At 42.0% G+C, this 19,105-nt stretch overlaps 1 protein-coding gene across 1 annotated transcript; it reads left to right on the top strand.

Moving 5' to 3' along the window:
• Positions 1–2,975: 2,975 nt before the first annotated feature.
• Positions 2,976–15,584, top strand: LOC135547268 (conserved oligomeric Golgi complex subunit 3-like). Its single transcript, XM_064976086.1, has 23 exons — positions 2,976–3,167; positions 3,672–3,818; positions 4,127–4,188; positions 4,327–4,492; positions 4,668–4,742; positions 4,888–4,980; positions 5,087–5,212; positions 5,326–5,406; positions 5,529–5,572; positions 5,682–5,808; positions 5,928–6,019; positions 6,698–6,837; positions 7,068–7,228; positions 9,220–9,328; positions 9,519–9,637; positions 9,815–9,904; positions 10,150–10,270; positions 10,560–10,648; positions 12,297–12,431; positions 13,319–13,394; positions 13,499–13,626; positions 14,062–14,160; positions 14,417–15,584. Exons 1-23 carry the CDS (start codon positions 2,982–2,984, stop codon positions 14,444–14,446), a joined length of 2,496 nt encoding a protein of 831 aa, XP_064832158.1. The 5' UTR covers positions 2,976–2,981; the 3' UTR covers positions 14,447–15,584.
• The last annotated feature ends 3,521 nt before the right edge of the window (positions 15,585–19,105 follow it).

Raw genomic sequence — 19,105 nt, 5'->3', positions numbered from 1 at the left:
AGTGTCCACATACTTTTGGTCATGTAGTGTAGTTGGGTGGTGGGCTATTAGCAATTATGGGTGGGTGCAAGTGAAGAAACCGCTGACCTGTGCACTACTAACCTCACCGGCCACCTTGAGTGCACAAGCGCTGCAAAATAAATGTACACATACGTGTTATTCAATAATTTCCCACACCGCTTGCGCAAATGAATGAGCGTCTGCATTTGAGATGGACAAGTCCCCTCCTAATTGGAAATCAGGAAGATACAAACCCAAGTAGTTGCTTGAAAGAAAAAAAACGAAAGATTAATTAAAGTCTTAAATCTAACTATAACTTACTAGGTTTCGATTCTGTATATCTCAGGGTCAAAATTCTACAACAAAAAAAAGGACCTTAAATACTTCATGTGTTATTAAATTATTTCCCACACAAGACAAATGGGCTAGCAGTAGCAAGCTTCCTTCATGTCCACGAATGTTTCATGTGTGTTTCGACATACCCCCAAATTAAAGGTGCAAATGCAAAAATCGCTCCGCCATCTCCAAATACTAATAGTTATAAATTCTAATAATAATTTCAGTTTATGTGACAAAACAAAACAGATCAACCACTTCTTAGACTTGCTTTTAATGAAAATTACATATCTGTAACTCACATGTGATTTTGGTTGGGTTGCTCAAAAAGTAACACATTCCAACTATAATATAATTGGTTCACAGTTGGTTTTAATATTTTGAACCTGCGTGTACTGATTGAGTTGGGTGTGTGGACGGACAAAATCAACACGCGTGCGATGGCGCATGCTCGTGGCCGAGTATTCAGCATGTAATGTTTTCTGCCACCTCGGTAGCATGTACAGTGCAATCACAAAGTATTCAAACCCATTCCCTTTTTCCACATTTTGTTACGTTACAGCTTTGTTCTAAAATTTATTAAATAAATAAAAATCCTCATCAATCTATACACAATAAAAAAAGCAGTCTCAAGTTTTGTTAGTTATTTGTACACAGCAAATATGCCAGTGTTACCTAGTGTTGATTTTCCAGTGTAACACTTCTAGTGTTGATTCAGGAGTTCAATTAACAACAACAAAAAATTAAATTAATACTTAGTGGTGTAAAATAACCCCAGTGTTGGTGTTAATAATCAGTGTTGAGTGTGATTGTGTCCATTTTATTCTTTGGAGAGTAAAATATTCCCATCAACACCATGTCCATCATCATCATGTTGCCCAGCATGCCCTACTGTAGCTAGATTTTTTTAGGATTGTATTTAATATCTGTGTTTTTGCATGTACATTGATTAATTAATGAATCTTATGCAGCACAAAGATAAATAAAATGTTTATCTAAACTTATAAACTAATCCAATCAGTTAGTTATATGTATTGTGCCTGTTACTGAAATGATTGATCCAGTTTAAATGGTTTAGGTAGACTACTTTGTCAATGTTCCTAACCCTGACAGTCATTCTGAATGCAGGTTGTGGGTGAATAAAAACTGTTGGATATCCTAACTCTGACTGGTTTCTAATAGGAATTACACATCACATTGCAAGCCAGAATAATGTGATTTGCAGTCCTGATGTGGCCTGTAAACCAGGGGGTTCCTAACACCAATGTGTTAGGGTAAAACTTGGTCATCAAAGCAAGGCAGTATGATATACAGTATGTAATGTATTGTCATAAAGAGATTAATTTCAATGATGGCATTTGCCTAAAGTAGAAACTCACTTGAACATGTACAGTATGAATTCAACAACCATGTCTCTAACACATACAGTAATAGGTGGTAACTCTACAATTCACTTGAAAAGTCAAGGCACACTGGGTAATTATATTGAGGAATGGCTTAGTGGCGACCCATGAGTGGAAGTGTTGTACCAGTTTTAGTAGGCTATTGTTATGTTTATTTAAAGTGTGAGTACATCTCCTGCCAGTTGTAAAGTCCTTATAACCACTTGCATGAGGCAATAAAGACTATTATTGTCATGTCATTAACCCAACACCTTTTCAAACTCTTCAAATCAAAATATATTTTTGGGGTCACATTCACTTGTTTAGCAAGTGAATGTTATTGCGGGTGTAGCGAAATGCTTGTGTAATGGTTAAAATACTATATGAGGTTTTATTGCTTAACACCAATGGTGTAAATTATATACACTGCATAGTGTTACAAATACTACACAAGGTGTTATTGCATAACAATGAAAGTGTTCATTCTCTAACACTGACAAAGGGTAACAGGGTCAGCACTAAGCACAGTGTTAATTTAACACTCAACAGTGTGGACGAATACAGACTATAGTCTGTGTTGATTTAACACTAGAACATTTGCTGTGTAGAAACAGTCTCTGAGCCTGTTGATATCAGACCTCACGCTCCGATACCATCTATCCGGCAGTAAGGGAGTGAACAGCTCGTGGTTTGGGTGTATGGGGTCCTTGATGATGCTGCGGTCCTTCCACAGGCACAGTTTCGAGTGGGTGTCCTGAATGGATCAGAGCACGGGCCGTGTTGTGCTTGGCCTTCTTCAACACCCTCTGGAGGGTCTTGCGGTCGTGGATGGAGAAATTCCCGTGCAGCGGTAGTATTGTTAACACCTGCTGTATCCTGTGCATGTGACAAATACCATTTGATTTGAGATAGTCTACCAAGACCATAATAAAACTGGTAGGATTGATGGGCTACAGCAGTGAGTGCTTCCATGCTGTCACTTTGGGTTGTGTAATTTCTCTGTTTAAGTGAAACAATGTCAAAGTGTACTCATTTTTACAGATTACAGATTTGCCAATTGCACTGGAAATACACTGTTCACTAAATGTCTCCTGAGAACACCACTCCTTTATAACCTGTATTGATGTGTGCAACGTTTTAATCGTATCAACCACCAATGAGTAAGAAATTGTTCTGAAAAATAATAGTCATACCATTGGATGCTGTAGTCAGAGTCCTCCCCCTATTTTTCCGGAAGAGGAAGTAGTCTGTTGCTGACGTTTAATGTTGCTGAGAATGATGATGGCGTCTACAGACCATTCTTTTCTGGACCTGACAGATAAAGAAACGCGTGAAAAACTGTCACAGTGGGACCGGCGGGCAGATGCCATGGCTCCCCTGACAGAAAAACAAACGGACTCTATTCTGGATATCCGAGCTGCCGCTGAAACCCTCCCTATTCCCGCAGAGGTGAGTTGACAAGCGAGCTGCTAATGCTAATAACCTAGCTAGCTAGGCTACCACCGATTTAGCAGCTAGTTGACAGGTGCAAAGATGCATTCCAGAAGGAAAATTGGTTGATTGCATTGCAGGATTGTCTGGAGGGACTTGCTAAGGAGTATAACATTAGTTAGTGTCACAACTCAACCTAGCTAGCTGCCAGCTCAAATATATAGCTAGCTAGCTACCGTCTGCCACGTCGTTTGTTGAGTCTTAGTTAGTAGCCACCAGCCAGCTAGGCTAACGAGCTACTTTGCTAACAACTTGCCAGAGTTGATATGCTTGTTTGATGACTTCTGTGAGTAGGCTTCGCTAACACACCAGGCCAAGTATTAGTCATCGAATCATAACCTCATATCATAGTAACCTGTCAATCAAACCTGGTAAAGCTATCTCTAACTAACATTTTGAGATCTATGACAGTATTGATTGTGTCATGTGTTGGTCTAAACCCCATTTACGTTCTGTATCCAGTTGCCCATTGAAGACTTGTGCAGCCTGACATCCCGCTCTTTACGGTCTCCATTTACGACAACTGTACCAGCTTCCACAGAAGATGTTCTGCTCAAGGGCTTTCAGATGCTTGATCTGGAGAATGAGAGGATAGAGACAGCACAACAGGTGTGTTGCTTTTCATTACACTTCAATGCTACTACTCTGGCTGTGATTACAAACGCAGCCTAATAATTCTGATATTTTCTCCACAAATTGTCTTTTGACCGATCACTTCAGCTCTTTTTCAGAGCTGATCCGATTAGTGACAAAAGATACGAATTGGGCAGCCTGTCTAAACGCAGCCTCTGAGGCACATACACACACTCTCATAACATGCCTCTACTGTCTACTATTTTTCATATTATAAGATTGTTGCATGTGTTAGTTTGTTGTGTAGTAGTTAGCTATTTCAGTGTTATTTTTTTGCGTTGCAGTTTTTCTCCTGGTTTTCAAAGCTACAGACACAAATGGATCAAGATGAAGGAGCTAAGCACAGGTGAACTCGATGTTCATGTCTTTCCACTTGCTGATCTCTCACAGTGAAAGTAGATTTATGTACAGTGCACCCTAAACTGCATTAGATCTCTATCTCTGAGGAATTTACTGGAATGTTCCCTGTGTGTTACCCCTGCAGGAAAACGAGAGACCATCTCAATTGTTATCAGGAACAATGCGATGCTATTCTGAGTGACGTGAATGCTGCCCTCGAGCACCTGGACTCTCTGCAGAAGCAGTACCTGTTTGTGTCCAACAAGACAGGCACCCTCCACGAGGCCTGTGAACAGCTCCTTAAAGAACAGGTAGAGAACCATTTTACATGTAGGCTGTGAGACTGTCAGCGGCACAAAAGGTACCAACAGATCATAGTAGTATGGCCCTGTTTCCATTTGAAATGGAATACAACATCGGACATGAAACGTCAGCCTGTTATCAAAATCATAGTTCCCTGCCAACATATACTTTTCTCTTTAACAGTCCGAACTGGTGGATCTGGCTGAGAGCATACAGCAGAAGCTTTCCTATTTCAATGAGTTGGAGAACCTCAACACGGTATGCTGGTTTTCTGATTAAACCTTTTATCCATCCTTCTTTGCTGTGACACTTGAAGTCCTCGAGCAAATGTCTCCGAAGGTGAGTCTTGTTCCTAACCCGAGCATTGCAAAAGGTCATAATCTCTCTCGCTCTGTCTTTGCAGAAACTAAACTCACCCACACTGTCTGTAAACAGTGAAGGATTTATACCAATGCTTTCAAAATTGGATGACTGTATAGAGTATGTTTCGTCCCATGTAAGTATATTTTCAGCTCACAATGGAAAGTGTCCATATTCTACTGTAGACCAGTGTCACTATATTGTGTTATGACTTACTTATTTCTGTTATTTATCACCTACAGCCAAACTTTAAGGACTACCCAGTGTATCTGGCCAAGTTCAAACAATGTCTGTCTAAAGCTATGCACTTCATGAAGACTCACACTGTGAACACTATGCAGAATCTCACCAACCAGTTAACAAAAAGGGTAGGGATAACTCCTCGGCCACTTTTATTATCGACAGTGACTTGGTACTGGTACACAATCAACTGTCTTCGCTCTTGAGTTTTATGTCTGATTAGAATATACTTTTCTTTCAGGATCCATTGGGTTTGGCTAACGCAGACAATGCCTTCACACTGTACTATGTCAAGTTCAGAGCAGCTGCACCCAAAGTCAGAGTTAGTAGAACTACTTAATTTTTCTTTTGGAATTACCATCAACATTCTGAGCCACCCTTCTTTTAGTGTGCAAATATGTGTTGTCTTTCTAGAGATGAATAATTGTGTGATTGTTCTTTCAGACACTGATTGAACAAATAGAGCAGAGGTCAGAGAGAATTCCTGAGTAAGTATGGGGCTCTTGTATGCTAAAACGCCATTATCAGGAGCACCTCACCTATGTAATGTTTTCCGTCATCTACGTATAATTATTTCCCACGTTCTGGCATCCCCAGGTACCACCAGCTGTTAGAGGAGATACACCAGTGCTACCTGGACCAGAGAGAGCAGCTCCTCAGCCCCAGCATCACATCCACCATCACAGACCTGACCAGTCAAAACAATAAGGACCACTGTGCATTAGTAAGACCACATGTTGTTTTTTTTACTAGAATCCATTCACTTTTGATTATTGAGATTATCTGAAGCTTTCAACATGGTTTGCCAGTGCTGATTCTGTCTGTCCTGTGTTCTCCTCCCAGGTGCGTAGTGGCTGTGCCTTCATGGTTCACGTCTGTCAGGATGAGCACCAGCTCTACAATGAGTTCTTTTCCAAACCCACGCCCAGACTAGAGTAAGTAGCACCATCCCTTAGTGCTGGTATAGGAGTGAGTAAGAAGCATGTACAGTTTGTCCTACAACACATTCTGCATATGTTTGTCAAGGAGGTGGGCCATTTCCTGGTTGGTTAGTATTCACCATAGTATCTGCTTAAGCTCATGACACCTCTATTGTTGTGTTGCTGACTTCAGGTTTTCATTAACTGAATTTGCTGAGGGCAGCCATACAATTCAACAGTGTCATGTCAATGTATCTAACCTTCCAGTGGGCTGCAGAAGTAGCTGTGTCTGTAACTGAGAAGCAAAGAACCCTGCCTGTTCTACTTCAGTATATGTACAGGGTGTTTGTCTTGAAGGCAAGGCTCACATGAATGGCTATTTCCTGGTCATTATTCTCAATAGTACCTGCTACAGCATGTGATGGCTCTACTGTAGTAATGGCTGACTTAGCCATTCATTAACAAAAACGGCAGCTTTACAATTCAACACAGTGAGACGCAAATCATTATCTAGCTTTCTCATATACTAGCTAGTGTTTCTCGCTTGGAGCAACAAATACACTTTCAACATATTATTTCAAGAGGACGACTCATATGACCTTTACATTGCAGTTAGTTAACTCACTAGAGCCTCGTGCTCGCTAGTCTGACATGGGAGTAATGGAGCTTGCCGTCGGGTTTTACCCCCTCTAGTGAGCTGCTGGAGAAGCTGTGTCTGTCGCTTTACGACGTCCTGCGGCCACTCATCATCCACGTTATCCACCTGGAGACCCTGTCGGAGCTCTGTGGCATCCTCAAGAATGAGATGCTAGAGGACCACGTCCACAACAACGGTACTGTTATTCACAATACAAAGGACCTACTCTGGTTACTCTAACCATCCGGTACAGTTAACTCTTTGTAGGAAATATGCACTTGTATGTTACATTTACCAGAACATCTTACCATACAAGATAGCAATATACAGTGAGCTCCAAAGTATTGGAACAGTGACAAATGTAGTTGTTTTGACTCTGTACTCCAGCACTTTGGATTTGAAATGATACACTGACTATGTTTGTAGCTGGTCAGTTGGGGGCCTTTGACGCGGTGGTGAAACAGATGCTAGAGGATGTCCAGGAGAGGCTGGTCTACAGGACACACATCTACATCCAGACTGACATCATTGGATACAACCCCGCCCCCGGGGACCTGGCCTATCCTGAGAAACTGGAGATGATGGAGGTGGGTCTGTCTGATGTGGCTGTTTTCAGTGAGTCACCCCTAGATACAAATGTAAAGTACAGTGCCTTGCAAAAGTATTCATCCCCCTTGGCGTTTTTCCTTTTTGTTGTTACTTTACAACCTGTCATTTAAATTGATTTTTATTTGGATTTCATGTAATGGTCATACACAAAATAATCCAAATTGGTGAAGTGAAAATAAAAAAACAGAAAAGTGGTTTGTGTATATGTATTCACCCGTTTTGCTATGAAGCCCCTAAATAAGATCTGGTGCAACCAATTACCTTCAGAAGTCACATAATTAGTAAAATAACGTGTACACAGGTCAAATCTAAGTGTCACATGATCTCAGTATATATACACCTGTTCTGAAAGGTCCCAGAGTCTGCAACACTACTAAGCAAGGGCCACCACCAAGCAAGCGGCACCATGAAGAACAAAGGAGCACTCCAAATAGGTCAGGGACAAAGTTGTGGAGAAGTACAGATCAGGGTTGGTTTCTAAAAAATATCAGAGACTTTGAACATCCCACGGAGCACCATTAAATCCATTATTAAAAAATGGAAAGAATATGGCACCACAACAAACCTGCCGAGAGAGTGCCGCCCACCAAAACTCATAGACCAGGCACGGAGTGCATTAATCAGAGAGGCAACAAAGAGACCCTGAAGGAGCTGCAAAGCGCCACAGCTGAGATTGGAGTATCTGTCCATAGGACCACTTTACGCCATACACTCCACAGAGCTGGGCTTTACGGAACAGTGGCCAGAAAAAAAGGCATGTGGGAGACTCCCCAAACATATGGAAGAAGGTACTCTGGTCAGATGAGACTAAAATTTAGCTTTTTGGCCATCAAGGAAAACGCTATGTCTGGGTCAAACCCAACACATCATCCCAAGAACACCATCCCCACAGGGAAGCATGGTGGTGTCAGCTTTTTTATCGACAGGGACTAGGAAACCGGTCAGAATTGAAGGAGTGCTGGATGATGCCAAATACAGGGAAATTCTTGAGGGGAAACCTGACAATGACCCTAAGCATACAGTTAAAGCATCATTCGAGTGGTTTAAGGGGAAACATTTAAATGTCTTGGAATGGCCTAGTCAAATCCCAGACCTCAATCCAATTGAGAATCTGTGGTATGACTTAAAGATTGCGGTACACCAGTGGAACCCATCCAACTTGAAGGAGCTGGAGCAGTTTTGCCTTGAAGAATGGGCAAAAATCTCAGTGGTTAGATGTGTCAAGCTTATAGAGACATACCTCAAGAGACTTACAGCTGTAATTTCTGCAAAAGGTGGCTCTGCAAAGTATTGACTTGGGGGTCGGGGGTGAATAGTTATGCACACTCAAGTTCTCAGTTTTTTTGGCTTATTTCTTGTTTATTTCACACAAAAAAATATTATGCATCTTCAAAGTTGTATGCATGTTGTGTAAATCAAATGATTACAAACCCCTCCAAAAAAAATATTTTAATTCCTCGGGGTTAGGCAACAAAATACAAAAAAAAATGCTAAGGGGGTAAATACTTTCGCAAGCCACTGTACATTTTCTGTTTCCCCTCTTTCCCCTCTGTGGAATATTTAAGAGTTTAACAGTTAAGTGTTCCTTTTCTGTAATACCAGTGGTCTGTTTGTGCAATGTTTTGTTGATTGTAATTGACGCCAGACTGGAGGTACAAGGACAGGGGCCACTTGATGATTATTGTATTATGTGATTCTGTAGAAGCTGATAGTCACTGCATTTAGTTTTGTTTTCCTACAAGCCTCTGGGGTTGGTGTTTACAGAACACTTGGTGCTGTCTGATTTAAAATATAAAGGGCTTGTCTCTAAGAGGCCAGCTAGACATTACATTTTTTCTCAGCTTCTGTGGTCAATGGTTAAGATTTGGGGAAGGTGTGCTGATCCTAGATCTGTTCCTACGGGCAAGTTCGATACAAAATAAAGACAGTTTGTAATCCATCTCTCTCTTTCTCGTTCATGGGGTCACAGAAAATTGCCCAGAGCCTGAAGGAAGAGCAGATAAAGCTAATGGCCCAGGAGTCGTCCTTCTCAGACGTGCAGCTTGAAGATCCAAATGACCGGAGAGCCAGTAACACAAGTCAGTGTTTACAAATTAGTGTAAAGGGATATCTTATATTGTATTTATAAAGCCCTTCTTACATCAGCTGATGTCACAAAGTGCTGTACAGAAACCCAGCCTAAAACCCCAAACGGCAAGCAATGCAGGTGTAAAAGCATACATCTTACTGTTGTACCTTTCTGCCCTCCTCTCTTTCCCTTACTTACAGGTAGTATAGACTCGTCCCGCTTGCAGCCATCCATCTCTCCCGCTGACCTGCATGGCATGTGGTACCCCACAGTCAGACGGACGCTGGTCTGCTTGTCCAAGCTCTATAGGTGCATAGATGTGAGTGCTTGGATTCTGGCATTTTGCATGTTTACTCTTCGATATATGAGAGTCATATGAATGAATCATGAGCCTAGTCCATTTCATGATGCTATTTGACCTTTCCTCTTGATCTCTTTAATCTACCATCCACCATGTTGTCCCTGTGTTGATGCATTGAATTTCTTGGCCCCCCAGAGAGCAGTCTTCCAGGGCTTATCGCAAGAGGCCTTGTCTGCCTGCATCCACTCCCTGCTCAAAGCGTCCGATGTCATCCTAAAGAACAAGGTTGGTGCCTATTATTATTATTATTATTATTTTATTTATTTTTTGGGTGGTTGGCGCATTGCATGTGATGTGTTGTATTATACGTTTCTGCCTGTATACGATTGTAATTGAGAAACACAACTGTTATTCATTCATTTCCTCTATAAATGGCTATAAATGGCTCAATGCTAGTTTTGTTTTTGGAACAAGGCTACATTTGGATTATTCAGATGTTATATTTAGCGCTATGGCTTCATCTTGTCCAGACGCAGGTAGACGGTCAGCTGTTTCTGATCAAACACCTGCTGATCATGAGGGAACAGATCGCTCCCTTCCACACAGACTTTGCCATCAAGGAGATCTCTCTGGACCTGAAGAGAACCAGAGGTGAGGAGGGAGAGATTAGGCCAGCTGATGTATGTTCTGGCTCCATAAAACCTGTCATTATATTGTCATTATCAGTGGGGAATGCCCATTGTGTCCATCAAATGCACATATGACTATTATAGTAGTGGTAATAACTTGAGATACTGTATAACTTGTAGCGTTTGATAAAAGTGTTCCTGTTTTAGCACTCATTTCAGTCAAGTATTTAGTATTTAATTTGTAACACTAGAGGGCACTCTAATCCTTCTTCAGCAAGATGGGTCTTCCTTTTTTGTGTGTCTCAAATCAGATGCTGCCTTCAAAATGATGAACCCAAAATCTGTTCCTGGTTTCTTCAGACTCAACAGCCACAACGCTATCCTAGAATTTCTATTGGAGGTAAAGTTTTTGATTTGGTTTAAATATAGAATACATATACAGTGCCTTGCAATGGTGTTCAGACCCCTTGGATTTCTTCTCATTTTGTGTTACAAAGTGAGCTGAAAAATGTATTAGTCCTTTTTTTTTCAACAATCTATACAAAATATTCTAATGTCAAAGTGGAGAGAAAATAAATAAAAGATGACTAGAAATTAAATAACTAAAATATAGTTGTTGCATAAGTATTCAGCACCCTGAGGCGATATATGTCAGAAACACCTTTGGCATCAATTACAACGGAATCTTATTGTGAGCTTTGCACACCTGGATTGTGCAATATTTTCCCATTATTCCTTTCAAAATTCTTCAAGCTCTGTCAAAATGTTGGATCATGGCTAGATGGCAATTTTGGAGTCTTGCCATAGATTTTCAAACTGATTTAAGTCAACTCTAACGTGGACATTCAGGAACATTCACAGTCTTCGTGGTAAGGAACTCGTGTCGATTTGGCCTTGTGTAATAGGTTATTGCCCTGCTGAAAAGTAATTTACTCTCCCTGTCTCTGGTGTAAAGCAGACTGGAGCAGGTTTTGCTCTAGGATTTTGCCTGTGCTTAGCTCCATCCAGTTTCTTTTTATCCTGAAAAACTCCCTAGTATTTGCCAATGTCAAGCATACCCATACCATGATGCAGCCACCACCATGCTTAAAAATAAGGAGACAGTTACTCAGTGATGTGTTAGAATTGCTCCAAACATAAGGCTTTGCATTTAGGCCAAAAAGTGTGTTCATTTCCTGTTTTTTTTGTTTTTTTGTTGCAGTTTTACTTTAATTTTGGAATAGTTTGTCATTGAGGAATAGTTTGTCACTCTGTCATTGAGGCAATTATTGTGGAGTCACTACAATGTTGTTGATCCATGTTTAGTTTTCTACCATCACTGACATTGAACTTTGAAGCAGTTTTAAAATCATCAATAGCCTCATGGTAACATCCTTGAGCAGTTTCATTCCTGTCCTGCAGCTCAGTTCAGAAGAATGACTTTCTTTGATGTGTCTGGGTGGTTTAATATATAATCCACAGCATAATTATTAACTTGACCATGCTTATGATTTTTTATTGCTACCGATCTACCAACCACTGACCTTTATGAGGCTTTCGAAATGCTCCCTGGTCGTTGTAGTTGAATCTATGCTTGAAATGCAATAGTTGACTGAGACCTAAAGATATGTGTATGGGGACAGAGGAAGGGTTAGTCATTAAAAAAATTAAACCCCTATTATTTCACACAGTGAGTCCATGTGATATGTAGAGCCAAATGTCACTCGTAAAATAATTTAGGCTTGTGGGAAAAAAAGGGCTGAACACTTATGCAACGACTATATTAGTTATCTTAAGAATTCAAAATAAATATTCTTCCACTTAGACCTCGGAATATTTTGTGTAAATTGTTGACAAAAAATGGCATCGATTTGAATCGCACTTTGTAAAACAGTATAAAGTTAAGCAATCCAAGGCGTCTGAATACTTTCACACAGGAACAACAAAAAACTCCTGGTCCTATCCCTGTGTCAGGAAAACCTGGCAGTATATGTAATGTTTCATCTTTACTATCACTTACTAGTTACTAACCCCCCTCTCTCTCTCTTGCTCTCTCTGTTGGACCTTAGGGATCACCGGAGATAAAGGAGCACTACATAGATTCGAAGAAGGACGTGGACCGCCATCTGAAGTTTAGCTGTGAGCAGTTCATCCAGCAGCAGACTCACCTCTTTGTTGGGAATCTGGAGGAGTTTCTCACCAAGGTAACGTGTCAGTCTGACAGAGTGGAGAGGCAGACCGATAGCCTGGGGGCTCAGACTTCAAAAACATGACCTTGGACTTTCTCTTTTCTTTTTCTGGTAATTGAGGGTCATGATTTTGTGCAGTAAAACTGAAAGATAAAGGGCTATTCAAAGGTGAATCTTATTCTACTGGAATCTAGGCCTTTTCAAATGTGATGGGTTTCATTTTAAAACATTGTGACCTTCTGTTCTGAATCTACTCAGTGCCTATCATCTATGGTCTTTCTCATACAGTATTAAAAGTCATACAGTATTAAAGTGGTTATAATGAATTGGACTTACAGGTAACTGCCAAATTAAAGGAAATGCCAACATAAAGTGTCTTAATAGGGTGTTGGGCCGGAACGGCTTCAGTGCGCCTTGTTATAGATTCTACAAAGTGTCTGGAACTCTATTGGAGGGATGTGACACCATTCTTCCACAAGAAATTCCAGAATTTGGTCTCCCATACCTGTTCAGTTGGGTTGAGATCTGGTGACTTACACACACACACCCTTTAAACCCCTTGATCTCTTTTGAGATCCCTCTTTCAAATTCACTGAGATCTCTTCTTCCAGCCATGGTAGCCAAAATACTGGGCTACTTGGGCATTTTTATTTTATACATGACCCTAAGCATGATGAGATGTTAATTGCTTAATTAATTCCGGAGCCACACCTGTGTGAAAGCACCGACTATACTTTTTTGACCCACATTTGCTCAAGTCTTTCCTTTTATTTTGGCAGGTACCTGTATTTAGCACTTTCAACAAATGCCTTCCTTAATCTAGAATAGGACTTATAGTCAAGATCGCCAGACTAACTCACGTTGTCCTTCACTGAGGAAGATGTGAACTTGTGGTGTTTCAGGTGTCCGCTCTGAAAACCATGGCGATCCAAGGAGGTCCCACGTACAACCTCTCCCAACAACCTTGGGCACAGCCAGGTAAAAAACCGTATCATCATATTTCAGTGAAACCTCTAAATCATGTGGTGGAAGGAAGGCTTGGAACTGAGAAATGACTCACGCTCTCGCTCTCCCCTTTTTAGCCAAGATCAACGACATAGTGATGGCTACCTACAGGGTGATGAAGAGCAAGCTGCCAAGCACGTTACAGAGCATGTCCTTGTACCTGGCCAACAGAGACACAGAGTTTATCCTCTTCAAGCCTGTCCGGGTGGGTGTCTGTTAGACAGTGGAGTTTAAACTCTCCTCCTTTCGCCAACCCTGTGCTAGCCTGGTCCCAGATATGTTTCTGCTGTCTTGCCAAAGTACAAATGAACAGATCTTTGACCAGGCTAACCCTGTAGAGTAACAGGAGCTCATAGGGGTTTTAGTACACACCTACATAACAAATAGGATATTTTCAGCAGGTGCTCAGGCTGAGCAATTTGCAGCTACTTTTTTTTAAGCCTTGTTCCTGCTTGTTAAAAATAAATAATTATTCCGTAATTATCATGGCTCTTTGTGCACAGCTAGGTGCTAATCTACAGTAAGTGAATCTAAGTGCACAATAACACCGTTGACATGGCAACTGGGATACAAAGGGGACCAGCGAGGGGATAATTTCTCTCCAGCAGCTCTCTGGCTAACCTGCTGTTTTCTCCCACAGAACAACATCCAGCAGGTGTTTCAGAGACTGCACGCCTTGCTTCAGGAGGAATACAGTGGCGAGGACCTTCAGATCATCGCTTGTCCTTCTATGGAACAGGTAAGGCTGGCACTGGCTTCACTTACAAAATCATAACCAAGGGCAAGGTATTACAAGGTTTTACAATCTCTTACTGGAAATGGCTGTTCGATCTCAAGAGATTTTTTCCAAGTGTATTTATTCAACCTTGGTTTATTCAGGTTTTCGCTGTGTGTGTGTGTAGTGGTGTCTGGAGCGACATTCAACGTCACACGGGATGTTTTTCATGGAGTGAGTCCTCGCTGTGTTTTATATGCTCTCTCTCTCTCTCCTTCAGATGAACCTGCTGTTGTCTGTGAATAAGTAACCTGAAGTCCTGCCTGGTCTGAAGAGCCCTGCCTGGTCTGAAGAGCCCTGTCTGGTTTGGCCCTGACCTAGCCAGACCTGGAGCTTGTGGAGCTAAAGTCTAGGAGAAGGACTGTGCTAGTCTTTGGCCCTCGACCTGCAGAGATCCTACACAAGGCCAAAGATATCCTTAACACTGACACAACCAACAGCGCCCGAGCATGTCGTGGTCTAGTTAGGCATTCAATCACTCAGTTGGTAGGAGCAGTGTGAAATGAAGACTTTCTTTTTGGTACTGATCTGGAATCAATTTGTTCAACTAAAATGTAAAGGTGTTGGGCTTACTTTTTAATGTGGGAGAGATCCACACAGACGAGGGTTATTGGCTATATCAGCTGTATTTCTCTTATCATAATACAACATTTCTGAGTCAAGATAAATTGGCACATTCAGTGAGCGTAGCAAATCGGGAAACGAGGGTGAATGTTGAGCGGGTGGAGTAAGGACACTCTAACCAGGCTAATAGAGGAGGTAGAACTTTATTCATTAGTCAAGTAGCTAATGAGCGACGAGCAGCCATCACGTTTATGCTTCATTTGTTAATGGATTAAGAGACGGAATGAAAAGAGAACATGCTGCACGATATGTAACATCTCTCTGCCTTTCTCTATGAACATGGAGATCTCTGGTCTATGACAGCCTGTGCTGCAGGGCTCTCAGGTTTAAACACTGCTCCCTTGGTCTGTTTTTAATAAAGGAACCCTTCTGTTTTACTGTGTCAGTGGTTTCCAAATGATAGTTCTTCCTCTTGCTCTCTCCATTGATGTTTTTTTTTTTAAGTACCCTGAGAACTTTTTTTTTTACCTTTTCTTTTGTATTTGGGATGCTTGAACTTCTCTATAGCTTGGTGTTAATGGACCTTTGTCTAGAGCAGTTTTGCACTGTAAAGGAATGGAGAAGTCAGTGGTCTTACTCAGAAATGTAATATATTATGGATATATTTGCCTAATGCTACTCCCACATTCAATGAATTACAAAGTTAATGTAAACTTAACTGCAGCTTTTTCTTTGGCATCCTCTGTATAGAAGTGTGTGTGTGTATAGTGTAACTACTGTATTTATCCATGAACAATCTGATTAAAAAGGATGACAAATTAGTATATCTGCTGTCCTTGTCTCATTGTTCACACTATACATAAGCACTTGTCTCATTGTGCAATTTTTTTTTGTTTTTGAGACTAGACGAGTTGCTGTATCCAATTTAATGAAAAATGAAATATTTGGCTTTGGTAGCTATCTGAACTCTCTTCTTGACTGAGTGCTGCTTGTCCAGAGGTGTCTTCAGTCTCTCCATTTGAGAGACCAGGCTATATTGGGGTGTAACCTTCTGCGGACTTGGGGCCTGCTGGTAGGTGATATAGCCCTGGATCCTCTGCAGAAGGTTGTAGATCTCTGCACTCTTCATGTGGAGGTGTCTCTGGTCCAGGTCTGGCCCAGGCAACATCAGGCTCTTCAAGTGCTCCAGCTGGGGAAAAGCAAAGTGATCAGCTCTGATATGACTGGGTGTTAGTAGAAAGCTGTGGAAGGATGTTACACCTGTGATCAACTTCAGTGCTCATTATAAAGCATGGTATTCTGTGCTCGCATGATTAGAGTAACATACGCCACTCACCTGGTGTCTTGAATCTGTAATTGACCATGTCAGTGTCTCACCTTGAGTTTGGCCCCCACGTTGAACCTCACACTGCTCTTGCGAGAGGTGAAGGTGAGGTAGATGCAGTCCTGTGTCTGGATGCGGAGGCTGATGTTGGGGCTGAGGGTCAGACAGATGGGCTGGAAGGGAGGAGCGTGGACATGAGGCTCGTGGTCCAGCCAACTCCAGCGCCTCCTCATAACTCCGGTGTCACTGCAGCAGGAGCCTCCGAGCTGGGTCAGGTTCACCCTGCCAAACAAGCAAAAATAAAACACAAACGTACAGTTATGAATATATAGTGGGGCAAAAAAGTATTTCGTCAGCCACCAATTGTGCAAGTTCTCCCACTTAAAAAGATGAGAGAGGCCTGTAATTTTCATCATAGGTACAGTTCAACTATGACAGACAAAATGAGAGAGAAAAGATCCAGAAAATCACATTGTAGGATTTTTAATGAATTTGTTTGCAAATTATGGTGGAAAATAAGTATTTGGTAAATAACCAAAGTTTATCTCAATACTTTGTTATATACCCTTTGTTGGCAATGACAGAGGTCAAACGTTTTCTGTAAGTCTTCACAAGTTTTTCACACACTGTTGCTGGTATTTTGGCCCTTTCCTCATGCAGATCTCCTCTAGAGCAGTGATGTTTTGGGGCTGTTGCTGGGCAACACGGACTTTCAACTCCCTCCAAAGATTTTCTATGGGGTTGAGATCTGGAGACTGGCTAGGCCACTCCAGAACCTTGAAATGCTTCTTATGAAGCCACTCCTTCGTTGCCCGGGCGGTGTGTTTGGGATCATTGTCATGCTGAAAGACCCAGCCACGTTTCATCTTCAATGCCCATGCTGATGGAAGGCGGTTTTCACTCAAAATCTCACGATACATGGCCCCATTCATTCTTTCCTTTACACGGATCAGTCGTCCTGGTCCCTTTGCAGAAAAACAGTCCCAAAGCATGATGTTTCCACCCCCATGCTTCACAGTAGGTATTGTGTTCTTTGGATGCAACTCAGCATTCTTTGTCCTCCATACACGACGAGTTGAGTTTTTACCAAAAAGTTATATTTTGGTTTCATCTGACCATATGACATTCTCCCAATCTTCTTCTGGATCATCCAAATGCTCTCTAGCAAACTTGATTTGAGTCCCTGGTGGCGTAGTGTGTGATGGTAGGCTTTGTTACTTTGGTCCCAGCTCTCTGCAGGTCATTCACTAGGTCCCCCCGTGTGGTTCTGCGATTTTTGCTCACCGTTCTTGTGATCATTTTGACCCCACGGGGTGAGATCTTGCGTGGAGCCCCAGATCGAGGGAGATTATCAGTGGTCTTGTATGTCTTCCATTTCCTAATAATTGCTCCCACAGTTGATTTCTTCAAACCAAGCTGCTTACCTACAATTTTTTGTCTGGTGTCCTTTGACAGTTCTTTGGTCTTGGCCATAGTGGAGTTTGGAGTGTGACTGTTTGAGGCTGTGGACAGGTATCTTTTATACTGATAACAAGTTCAAACAGGTGCCATTAATACAGGTAACGAGTGGAGTACAGAGGAGCCTCTTAAAGAAGAAATTACAGGTTTGTGAGAGCGAGAAATCTTGCTTGTTTGTAGGTGACCAAATACTTATTTTCCACCATAATTTGCAAATAAATTCATTAAAAATCCTACAATGTGATTTTCTGGATTTTTTTCTCATTTTGTCTGTCATAGTTGAAGTGTACCTATGATGAAAATTACAGGCCTCTCTCATCTTTTTAAGTGGGAGAACTTGCACAAATCCTCATGAGTCCTGGACTGTCAGAGACCCATATAGGGAACCAGGACCTGCTGCAACTTGGCTATACACACTGACATGCTGCCACTGCAGCCCAAGTCCATAGATCCCATGATTCCAAGAACAATACCTTGTGAGCCTGAAATGTCAGAACTCGTACAAGGGACCACAAGTCCAAAACATCAGAAGAACTGTCGTGACTTGGTATAGCGCACATGCTGCATAGCAGGGACCAGAGTTGATGAAGCATGGCAGTCCGAGGCTCAAACCCACAGGAGACATGTAAACTGTGTACTCACGTGCTGCCAAGGCTTAAATCCACAGGAAACTGTGGTAACGCTGATAATAAGCACAACCTGCGCACTGCTTGACACCCACTCCCTGACCCAGCCATAAGAACACTATGAGCCACACTGTGAAAAAGGTATGTGGGGAACCCAAACTCGCTCTAGCACAGACATCACCAATCAACATGCCCCTGAACAGTGCCCAAGAAGCCGCCACACCACTAGTGGTGTGACACACCGCTAGCCAACCGTTGTCCTTTGCTGTAATATTTCAGGGAGCCTCCAACATCCAATGAGAAAGACGCTGCTTAGAAAGCACCCTGCCGCGAGCTGGATTAGTGAATCTGGTCACAAACGCAGTCCTATCCATATACGTGTGTAAAACGCACACCGTTCACTGTCCAGGCAACCTCCGTTGTTCACTGGAAGGAAACAGAGGCGGCCAGAAATGGAACAGCTCGAAAGCTAAGGACCTGTAAGACATAAGCATTACCTTGGGAGCAAAAGTTGCTTTAGGACGTAACATCACTTTGCAGTAGCCTGGCGCAAACTCCAAACAGGAAGGGTGCACTGATGGAGATGGAGATCCCAAATGCATTTGGCCGACACAAGACCAAAGCCAGGTCACAGGTTGGTGCCATAGGCTTAGACACTGGTCGGAGCAGATGCACGCCTTTTTAAGGAATGCATCACCAGAGGAGGAGACCCCGGGTTAGAGTTGTCAATCCCTACATGACACACTGAGATAGCTGCCATATAAACGTTCAAGGTGGAAAAAGAAAGGCCCAGCTCAAAAAAATATTTCAAGAACAAACATGTATTTCAAAGAGCTCTGAAAAGGAGAAACTCCTTTAACCAGACACCAACCCTGTAACACGCGCCACTTATATGTACAGTGCCTTGCGAAAGTATTCGGCCCCCTTGAACTTTGCG

The sequence above is a fragment of the Oncorhynchus masou genome, chromosome 10, assembly GCF_036934945.1.
Source record: "Oncorhynchus masou masou isolate Uvic2021 chromosome 10, UVic_Omas_1.1, whole genome shotgun sequence".
In the NCBI taxonomy this organism is placed as follows: domain Eukaryota; kingdom Metazoa; phylum Chordata; class Actinopteri; order Salmoniformes; family Salmonidae; genus Oncorhynchus; species Oncorhynchus masou.
The sequence above is the reverse complement of the archived record's forward strand: the minus strand, read 5'-3'. Positions and strand labels throughout refer to the sequence as shown.